Source organism: Nanorana parkeri, unplaced genomic scaffold, assembly GCF_000935625.1.
Source record: "Nanorana parkeri isolate BGI_ZX_2015 unplaced genomic scaffold, ASM93562v1 scaffold594, whole genome shotgun sequence".
In the NCBI taxonomy this organism is placed as follows: domain Eukaryota; kingdom Metazoa; phylum Chordata; class Amphibia; order Anura; family Dicroglossidae; genus Nanorana; species Nanorana parkeri.
In genome coordinates, this window is record NW_017306862.1 from 296,227 (window position 1) to 307,839 (window position 11,613).

The 11,613-nt window shown below is 43.3% G+C and overlaps 1 protein-coding gene across 1 annotated transcript in view; it reads left to right on the forward strand.

The window, feature by feature from the left end:
* Nucleotides 1–738: 738 nt before the first annotated feature.
* The window catches only part of CHD2 (chromodomain helicase DNA binding protein 2), a 72,337-nt gene continuing 61,462 nt past the window's right edge, over nucleotides 739–11,613 (forward strand). Inside the window, exons 1-2 of the mRNA XM_018562725.1 lie at nucleotides 739–847; nucleotides 1,210–1,330. Of these exons, the coding sequence (XP_018418227.1) occupies nucleotides 1,266–1,330 (65 nt within the window). The 5' untranslated portion in view covers nucleotides 739–847; nucleotides 1,210–1,265. The remainder of the gene's footprint in view (nucleotides 848–1,209; nucleotides 1,331–11,613) is intronic.

The window sequence follows — 11,613 nt, forward strand, 5'->3', positions numbered from 1 at the left end:
ACAAAGAGCGCTAATGCCTCATCCCATGGCAGGAGCCATCTTAAAACTTCCTCACAAAATGGCTTACTTTCAAACTACTTCCTGTCCACAAAGGAAGTGATTATCTCAAGGACAGCAGCATGGTAAAGCTGTGAAGACAAAGGCTATTAATTGGGTTTCTTTTTTCCTGCCTGGCTCCTAAAGGGTGCATCCCCCCCCCCTCATCAAGAATGCTCCCCCCAACTTGGGGTGTCCGTCCTGGGGGTTCCCCTGTCCCTCTGCCCCATAGCTGAGTACTGTGTGCTGATGGTGGAAATGAAGGGGTGGGTCTTTAGTACATCACCTGAGTTGTGGGGTAAATGTAGAGAGTGTCAATCACAGGCAGAGCTCAGAGCTGGGAAGGAGCTACAGATGGCGGCTGTGCCTTAGAGAGCGCACTCAGCTCGCCGCATTCCCTCTGCCACTCCGCTCAACTTTGTTGGAGTTCGGGCCCTCTCCCGGGACCCCCCATCCCCTGACAGTAGCCCTGTGCTTGTGGGGGAGCCGGGCACCCCTGAAATCTGCGTATTTTGGAGCTTTTTTTTGGCTTCCCCCGATCCGTGCGGGAGACAGAGCCGAGGACTGAGCTCGTTGTTTTCCCAGCTCATGGCGCTCCTCCATGTATGATCGGTGAGCTCAGCCCTCTCCAGCACCGACTGTGCTCCATCCCCAGCACCCGGACCCCCCTCCGCTGCACCCCAACATCCCCTCATTCCTATTCCTTTACATTATTATCTGTTTTTTCCCTTTTTTTTGGAAATTTTTCCGGCTTTTACCGCTATCAGGATTACAATGCTCCCCGCAGCCGATCGCCGCCTGGATTGAACAGGTGAGCCCCCGTACCCTCTCCCCGATGCTCTTTATGGACGGTTTGGACCATTTTGGGGCTTTTTCACCACTTTTCTGTTCGATGACGCAATCGTTAATGATTTTTGTCCTTTTGATTCCGGGGCGAGGCGATCTCGTCAAACTTTGACTGTGTCATCTGGCATCAAAGTTGTGATCACGTTTGTGGGGGACAGGTTTTTGGGGGATCCCCGGCTGTTTCTCCCCTCTCCGTGCTTTGTTATCGATCAGCCCCGATTAGCTCCGGAGATGGCAGTCCGTCCTCGGGACGGCGGGGAGACTTGTATAGAGCAGGCATTGATTTGGCTGGGGGGATCTCTTACCTTTCTTTCAACTTTTTGACAGCAAATAACCTGAGCACCCGACTTCAAAGAGCAAGTCTGCCCCAGAATCCGGACAGGATGATGAGCAATAAGGAGAAAGGCACCGAGGATGAGGGTGGCTCAGCCCACAGCAATGTATCCAGGTAGGCTTTGGAACTTTGTTGCACTTGTTTTCCCTGTCTTTGTAGATACACAGCTGACCTGCACTCATGTGCCCCCTCTGTTCTCCTAGGCACCCCCACATTTTTTTTACACATTTATCTGCTTTTGTTTCCAGCTCTGACCTTGACTTCTCCCGATGCCACACCCTATTTTTTCCTGGTAATTTCGGAAACTTGGAAAGTCTTTTGAAAGGCCCTGATACACCATTCCACCGAGCCCCCATGTTCCCTTACTCCCACCAATACCCCATTTTATCATCAATTGTATCATTTACAGTCCTTTTTATGCCTCTTCCGACATGACCTTGTGCTTTTTTAGCCTCCACTGCATTGCACCATTTTCTGTTCGCTACACAATTTCAGAAGTTTTATTTCACACACAAGGCCAAGATAAAGCCTCGGTGTAAATTATGTCAAATTAATCCATTAGGTGGTCTCTGGGGAGGGATGGGTTTGCCTTGCTCCCTAGTCGCTCATCTATACACGTTTTCCCTTTCTTTTTTCCTTATGGTCCCTTTAGCTGCTTATTTTGATATGTTAACATTTTATATCATGTTTTTTTTTGCATTATTTTACCAGCAGCTCACAACAAAGTGCATATACACAGTGTATACATACATAGTCTATATTGATATATTAATCTTTACATTCCATTCTTTTTTGCATTATTTTACCATCGGCTCACATCTAAGTGCATATAACTTGTGTGTGTGTGTGTGTATGTATATGTGTGTATATATAATATATACATATACGTACGTACGTACATACATACATACATACACGCACGCACACTTTTTTTTATATATATATATAGACATTTATATTCCATTTTTGTATCCTTTTACCATCAACTCACACCTAAATGCATATACACTGTGTGTGCGTGTATATGTGTGTGTATATATATATATATATTACACACACACACACTCTTAATGTGTCATTTGTTTACAGTTTTGTGTTATGTTGCTGCTTATTTTACATCTTTTAGAACAAAAAGCATTAAATGGTGGTTATAAATTGTGTTGCATTTATAACCGTCATGGTGAAAGCTATTTATAACCTCCCAGTGCAACTTTGCTAATTTAATGTCTAAGGCATATTAGGGGCACCCAGCATGTGGGTATTAAATATATATGTGTATCACAGCATAAAGTACCAAACATAGACTCAGCTGACCTGTCCATACATTTTCACACGCCTCAACTACCATTTCATGACCTTTACACTGTTTTGAAAAGTATTGGTAACTTCTTCCACTAGTTTACGTATATAAATATTTTTGTATCCACTCCTATAGTTTGTTTATAATTACAAGTACAGATTCTCCTGGAGAACATTCTAGGATTTATGTTTAGTAAATAAAAATATGAAACAGCACGGGTTTTCCTCATTTTGTATTTGTTTTGAAGACATCTGTTACCTCTAGGTTAATGTTATGAAGTTTCACCAGCTTGCTTCTACCTAGGAGCTGACATTTTATATTTTGTGTTTGCTGTAGCGTGGTTCCTGTGGTATGTCTCATTTACTCACACCTTCCTTTTTTCTTTGAAAGAATCACATGTGATTCCACTAAAATGATACCCTGTGAGCTGCAATACAGGTGGAGATGTTTAGGAAAGTTGATGGTCAGGTACACAGCCTTGTGTTTATTGCAGCGAATATTTATGACACGATGGTTTAGTTTTAATGCAGCTAAAGGGTTAATGGTTGAATTATATGAATTTTGCAGGATACAAAAGTCCTGACAGTTTTACATCCCACTTGGGGCTGTGTGTATGATGTATGTGTGTGGATATATGTGTACTCTTGCTGAAAAAAAGCAGTTCTTTCCAAATAATTTAGACAGTTATTTTCTTTTAATAAAAATAAAAGGTTATGACGTTATAAAATATATAAAATGCAAAACAGTCACTGTTGTTTTTAATTGCCAAACGACTCAGCTGCACTGTAAAAGTCCAAAAATAAAAAGGAAAAGCAGATTTCTGCTGCGTTCTTCCTTGTTCTATCATTGTGCTTGAAGTACATTTTGTGACCGGCAGCCATTTTAGGAAAATGCCTTGGATAAAATAGCAGCTATATGATTAGATACTCGTGTTTTTTCTTAGACTTATGTGTACATAAATGAATGAGGGTGAGCGATATGTTGTTGTCAGGGAAAACAATTGGGTAGAGTGTGAAAATTGGAAGGAGGACTGAAAAAAACTCTATTTTAGCGTTCTCTATTTCAGTCACAAAATGGCTTTTCCTTTGTGCTGCAATGCTAGGCTGACATTCTACGAGGCACTGTGTGCACTCCACAAGCAGGAGGAGGAAGTTGCTTTCTAGGAGTTCAAAGGCCATCTTGTGCCTTCTGCATCTCCAATTGGTTCCTCCATCCCTTGGTAACTGTGGGCGTCAGCACATCAGGCTGCGCCCGCCCCTCCGTGTGATGTCAGTGCAACCTAACACTCCCTTTTTGACAAGAAAGCCTCAGCTTACTCAGCCAGCTGGGAATAGACTGTGTGTGCTCAGGCTGCTTTCCTTTCACATGAAAGGGGAAATGTGAAGCGAGCATAGCTGTTCAGCTTTCTTTTTACCACTCCTATAATTTATAACGTCTCATCTGTACTGGCCTAAACATTATTCCTGCTATCATAGTTTGCTTGGGTATTTCACTGCTGACTAAATAAATGATACACTTCTATCTAAGGCAGTCATTAATGTATTTATTTATATAGCACTGACAATTTTACACACAGTTTTTATTTTAAATAGTGCACATTCACATCAGTCCCAGCCCGCAGGAGCTTACAATATAATCTAAAGGTCCCTATCACATACTTGTATACAGGGGCCAATTAACCTGCCAGCATGTCTTTGGAGTGTGGGAGGGAACCAGAGTACCCAGGGGAAACCCACACAAGCACAGAGAACATGCAAACTGACCTGGATTTGAACAGGGGTTCCTCAGTGCTGTAGAAGTGCTATTTTTTAATTATTATTATTAATTACAATCATTTATATAGCACCTTCATTTCATGCAACACTTTACATACTTAAAAAAAAATATTTATTACAGGTATTTATATAGCTCCGACAATTTATAGAGCACATCAGTCCCAGCCCTCAAGCAGCTTACAATCTAAGGTCCCTACACATACAGGGCCAATTTACACAGGAGCCAATTAACTTTCTAACATATTATTAATTTACCGACTAAAGAAAGTATACATCTGTATTGGGCAGTCAAATTCTTATTTCGTTACAGGCATTTATATAGTGCCCTCAATTTATGCAACTTTTTATTTTATTTACTGCTAACTAAACAAAAATACACACCTATCGCAGGCAGTCACAAATCATTTATTACAGTAATTGATATAACACCTATTCATACAGTGCTTTACATACTATTTATTTACTGACTAAAGAAATGATGCACCTATCCCAAGCAGTCACAAATTATAATTGTATTTATTACATGCGTTTAGGCCTCTTTTACACGGGCAGTCCGTTCAGATCTGCCTGTCAGTATCTCACACGGATGTGATCTGAAGCCCAATGCAGCTCTATGTCCATTCAGATCTGCCTGTCAGTATCTCACACGGATGTGATCTGAAGCCCAATGCAGCTCTATGTCCATACAGTTTCTCACATGGATCTGATCTTAGGCCCCCTTCACACCAGGGTGGTTTGGCCGCTCAGATCTGCCGACATGAACGATCCCATACATTGCTACGGGGACCATTCATGCGACCGCGCGGCTCGGCGCGATCCGAACTGCCTCCCGCCCGAATTGCTCCCTGAACCTGTTTTGCCGCGGTGATTAGTGCGGTTTCCATACAGCTTTCAATGGAACCACTCTGATTAGCGCGGTTTTGGGTGTTTTTAATTGCGTTTCAGCGCTGAACTCCCAAAACCTCCCTTTTTTTAAATCAGCGCAGAAACCGCGCTGATCCGCAGCCGCCCTGCAGTGAATGGGCTTTGAAGCCCAATGTAGCTATATGGGAGCCGGATGGACAGACAGAATCTATTTACCCCTGACTATGTCCAGGTTTTGGCAGCCCTGATCATGACGGATCTCATGTAAATGGAAACGTCTGCTTACAACTGACTCCCCATAGACCTAACATGGGTCTGTACAGCTCACTTTCTTTCCTCCACTTGACAAAAACTGAATAGACACGGATGTCGCAAGAGTGACATTGTGTTCCTATTGCTCTGATCAGCAGGGGATCTGCGTACGGATTCCTTGCTGATCAGAACGGACGGTGCCTGTGTGAAACGCCACGTCGGTGTACATTTTGTAAATTCACATCAGTTCCTCCCTCAAGCAGTTTACAATCTAAAGTTCCTGTACTACATGTATAATGTAGACACTCCACACTAGGGCAAATTAACCTACCAGCGTGCCTTTGGAGTGTTGGAGGAAACCCACACACGCACAGGGAGAACATGCAAACTCCATGCAGATGGTGTCACGACTGATGTTCAAACCGTAGACCCCCCCCCACTGCTGCAAGGCAGGGGTGCTAGCTGCTAAATAGTTGATGAGGTAGATGGGTAACTAACCTATAGCTCCCTTGTTTGTGTGGGTCTAATCATCCCAGCATGGCATCAAGTACAGACTTGTTCAGGCAGCTGGAAAAACAGGTTAGCTAAGTTTGTAGCAAACAGTATGCTCCATATATAAACCTTGTGTCCGAGCACCTGTGTCTTACCTAGCAAAGGGGGTGGGAGTTGGGTCACAACAAACATGCATCAATTTCCAGTCGCATGAGACGACAATAATCTAATCAGCTAAACAAGGGTGGTTCATAGTGTGGATTACAAAACAATCCACTTGCACTTAAACATGCCCCGCCTGCACAATCTGAAATCCTATGCCGATCACATGTCAGGTTTTTTTTATTTCATTCCATCATTTTTCAGTCCACAGTAGCTGTGATAACAATTCTCTAGTTGCAGTAGGAATATGGGCCTAAACCAGTCACATGGCTCTTTACAGCTACACTTACCCCTTCATTTGATGGATCAGCTATTCATAGAGGGGAATTTATCAAAACTGGAGCACTTGCCCATGGCTACTAGCTAAGAGAGAAGCTGATTGGTTGCCATTGACATTTGCTCCAGTTTTGATCAATCCACTTCATAGTGTTCCGTACTCACATGGTTCTTTTGTGCTTTCTTTTCTTTTTTATTCAAGAAGATTTTTTTTCTGCATACACACATTTCCGCTACGCACTAAGCTTATGGTCTCTGGGTTACGGATATTTATAAACCACAGTTTCCTCCTATGGTTGTGTGAAAGTTGCTAGTTTATGGGAGCTGCATATTTTGTACAGATACAAGCTGTGGCAAGTATACAAAAATACCTCTTTATGGTGGACTAAGGCTGCATTCACACTGTGCCATTAGATGCCTTTATATTAGGGCTGTGCAAATTAACGATTCATTTCTCGATTAATCGTCAATCTTTTTGATCGATTCAAATTTTTTTGATCGCTAATGAAAATACTCACCTCTCCGCCGGCCTCCGGGAGTCCCGCCGGAGATCCGGTGACGTCACCGGACTCCTCCCCCCTTCCCCAAGTGGCTCCGTCGGCTAACGAAGGGATGGGGGGAAGGGGTCCGGTGGCGTCGATGTCCCCAAGTGGCTCCGTCAGCTAACGAAGGGAAGGGGGGAGGAGTCCTCTTCCCTTCGTTGGCCGACGGAGCCACTTGGGCCGGTGAGTTTGCCCAAGAAACTTTCTGCACGAGCGCCAGCCAAGGCATTGGCCTATACACATACAGCACAGCAATGAAGTAATAAAATGAACTAGGATCACACTAATCCAGCACGTTATTATTCTGAGTTGCCCCACTCAAGCGGCGGCCATATTGAGTGGGGCACGTGAGATTAATAACGTGCTGGATTAGTGTGATCCTAGTTCATTTTATTACTTCATTGCTGTGCTGTATGTGTATAGGCCAATGTAGTTGGATCTGTATGTGCGTTATAATTAATCGAAATTAATCGATTAATAGATTAAAAATGTTTTCGATTAATCGAACGCGAAAATTTTAATCAGTAACAGCCCTACTTTATATGCATTTAAACACATATATGTGCATCTAATGATTTCCAATGCACCTGTTCACACATTGGGTTTAGATGCTTTTATCTACAGTCAGTTTATCTGCGTGCTCAAAAAATAGAAGTCAAGAATTGATTTGAACTTCTAAACGCACCAAAATGCATGTAGACACATGTCAGCGTGATTTCATGCTAGGATTTGGTACCAAATTCATGTGCATGTTAACACGTGTCATTTAACATACCTAGAAGCATACACACAGCATATAGCCTGACATTTTCCTCTGGATACAGAGGATAAAAACGCAAGTGTCAAGTGTGAATGCAGACTTATATGTATAGATGTCCACACATCGTACAGTTCTATTGAAACTAATACAGATTTGACAATTATACCAATTTGCATTCAAAACAAATAGTTACATTCTGAACTTCTCCTGCATCTTAACAATGGGCAGTACACAAACACTTCCTTTAACCCCCCGCTCTTTTCTTGAAGGGGCTTAGAATTCTTTGTGCATATTGTACAATGGCTGGCTTGTTCCACAACCATTTGCAGAGGAAATCAACCCATTTACTTCAGTCCCTGGCTCTAAAAAGATTATGTTGTAACGATCCCAACTTCAGGACACAGGACAAGCCGTGGTCAAAAGCAGTCCCTGAAGCTTCCAGTCTAAGAATCCTATCTCAAATGCACACATAATAAGGCCAATTTTAGACAAGAACCAAAACAGCGAGCAGCATGGCTTTGATTCGTGGGAGGAAACCAGAGTGTCTGGAGGAAAGTCACACAAGCAGATGGAGAACATGCAAACTCCATGCAGATCATGTTCTGCCCTAACCTGGATTTGAACTAGAGATCTCAGTGCTGCAAGCGGACGTGCTGGACACTAAGCTACTGTGCTTCCTTAACCGCTTGAAGACCAGGTGTTTAGACCCCCTTCCTGTGAAGGCCATTTTTCAGTATTCAGCGCTGCAGTACTTTGACTGACATTTATTCCGTCATGCAACGCTGTACTGAAATGAATTTTATACCATTTTATGGGGACAGATAGAGCTTTCTTTTGGGGGTATTTATTCCCCACTGGGGGTTTTATTTTTTTACTATATTCAGGAGATATTACTGAAAATTATTTGTTTTCATTATGTTATAAAACAACTAATATTACCCACTTTCTTGGTAAAATATAAAAGTCGGGGTCACGTCGGGTAAATAGACACCAAACATATCAAGCTTAAAAATTGCGTGCACTTGCGAAATCGCAAAAAACTAGCATACCCAAAATTGGCCATAGGCGACGCTTTAAAAGCTTTTACAGCTCATCAGTTTAGTGTTATCAGTGATTGAACCGCATAGGGCGCACGTCACGGGACCTCATACAAGCGTGAGCCGGCCGATCGCTTGTATATTAACGGGCATCACTGCCTGTTTTCAAATAACGGGCATTTCCCGCTCGCGCGGTTACATCCAAGAAGCTCCCGGACGGCTGTGTATACACAACGGCCGGCCGGGAGGTAGTTAAAGTGACACTAAACTCAGGAGTTTAATCTCAAAAATGCATTGAAGTAACTTAAAGTGGACCTTTACCCATATCTTTAAAATAACAACAAAGACACCTTTAGAAATGTTTAGTAATGACAATCTACAAACACATACTTCTAGATAATTGCTGGCTTTGTATGCTTTGCATACCTTATTTCTCTTTTCTTCCCCAGTTTTCTAGCAGTGGCCATGTTTACTAAGGGCAGATTACTAGCTCTTTTACTTCCTTGATTTCTTGCACATGTGACTAGGACATGTGACAATGCACATCATCTCAGGGAAGGAAAATGCCATTCCCTGAGATCTCGTGAGATTACAGATGAGATTTTTTAGCAATGCTCTGCTGATGACAAGGGAATCCCAGTGTGCATTGCTTTGGCGAACTGAAGCCCTTTTCAAAGCAGGAAGTGAATGCTCTGCAAGTGTAAGTATTTCAAAATCACAGCATTTTACACCTGACATGTCTATGTTATTATTAATCATCATGCATAGAGGGATGCATTGGTAGAATTTGATTGAGTATAAAGGTCCGCTTTAGCTGTTAACAAAAATGTATCTTATTTGTGTATCACTCGGCTGTAAATCCTCAAATCATCTCTGAATTCATACTGACGGTGTCCTTCCTTCTGGAGGGTGGCTGCTTTTGTTCCCCTTATGGCCTCTTTGTTGGTGTTGTAAAGTAGTCACCACTCCAAACTCACTCGTGTGATGGACTACAATATAGTAAACTAAACCAGACTGTAGTCCATCACAGGAGTGAGCTTGGAGCGGTGACTACTTTACAACACACACAGGGACCATGGGGAACAAAAGTAGCCACTCTGCAGAAGGAAGGACAGTGTCGGCACTAATTCAGAGATGATTTGAGGATCTACAGCCGAGTGATACACAAATAAGATGCATTTTTATTAATAGTTAAGGTACTTCAATGCATTTTTAAGAATAAACTCCTGTGTTTAGTGTCATTGCCATTAGGGATTTGCATTGGTGTTATTTTAAGTGGCACCCCAATGCACATGCTGACATGCATTGTAGTGAAAAAGAAAAAAAAAAACATGGTATTGTGGTATCATACATTGCACTGCAACGCATGCCCGCTCATAGGCTCATTGTTATGCCATTCACATGAATGGCAAAGCAGCACACCTAATGTGCTAAATGCATGGGATCATGTGTTTAATGCACAACGCTATGATGTAAACATGCTCTTAGTAAGGAAGTTCTTGAGAGATACAGACCGAGAACAGGCCATGTAGAAATAAATGCATTTTTAAAGTATAGGTAAACTTTGATATCATCTAGTCTATATGTAAACTTTGATATCATCTAGTCTATATGTAAACTTTGATATCATCTAGTCCAGGGCTCAAAATTTCAAGTCCTGAGCTACTAGCCAGGCCTTAAGAGTCACTAGCCACCAGTTGCCCCACCTAACCCTTATCCTGCCCCGGCCTTAACTCCGCCCCTAAACACACCCTCTTAAAGGAGAACTATGAGGTGAGTGCTTTTCACTCACCTCATAGTTCTAGCCGACCTGTGACAATGAGACTGTCACAGGTCGGTTCAGTAGATCGGGAGGTGAGCGAACATATACCGGCGTTCGCTCACCTCTCGATCCTGTCACTGCTCTCTGCCGTGACAGGGGAGGGACTGGATTCCCCGCTCCGATCCGCCAGCACTGACTGGTGGAACGGATGGGGGAGGGGGCGGGTACAGCTGGCTCTGCCTCCTAGATGGGCAGAGCCAGCTGTCACTCACGCAGCTGGGCGGATCTCGACATCGATGTCGGGATCCGCTCCGGCGTCTCGGTATACCGCGAGCTGTAGCTCGCGGTATAGTGAGCTTAAGGTAACGGGAGGACGCTAGTTTGTGTCCTCCCGTTACCCTAAGGAGAACTATGGGGAAAAGCCCTGACCCCATAGTTCTCCTTTAAATAAATTTATGATGATTCTTATTTTATGATAGTTGATGCTTGTAAACGGCAGATTAGGGATTGCTGCTGCAGGAAAATGCAAGTTCCTGACACAGGAATCTCTAATCACACCTGAAATATACTGTAGGTGTGAATGGGGCCTAATATACACATACACTAAAGGTGTCCATACACCTGCTGATTATCGTATGATAATCGTGTTTGATCCTGCAATCGTACGATAATCGGCAGGTGTATGGGCAGCGTGCGACCGCTTCTACTGTAAGGTCGTACGACTTTCTTTTTCCAAGCACGCTGGAAAACCTGCCGAAAATCGTACGATTTTTGGCGGGTTGGTGGCGTGGTCAGAAGATGGATGCCGCACGGGCTGGTGTGCGCAGGCGCACACTGCCCGCTCAGCACTGCAATCATCGGAAGCCCTCCCCTCAGCACGGAGGGCTTGCGATGATCGCAAGTACGATCTGCCTGTCCAAGATGGGCAGATCATACGAAATTTTAATGACCTCACAAACATTGCACAACGAAAGCCGTGCGATGGTTGTAAGGTGTATGGGCAGCTTAAAGCACAATAATACACTGCTCAACAACATTACACCTCCCCCCTGCACAAATATAATAATAAAATTCCCCCCACACACAAAATAATATACTGCCCCCTTTTTAACCCCCCCACACACACAAAATAATACACTCCCCCTTATTAACCCCCCCCACATAAAATAATACGC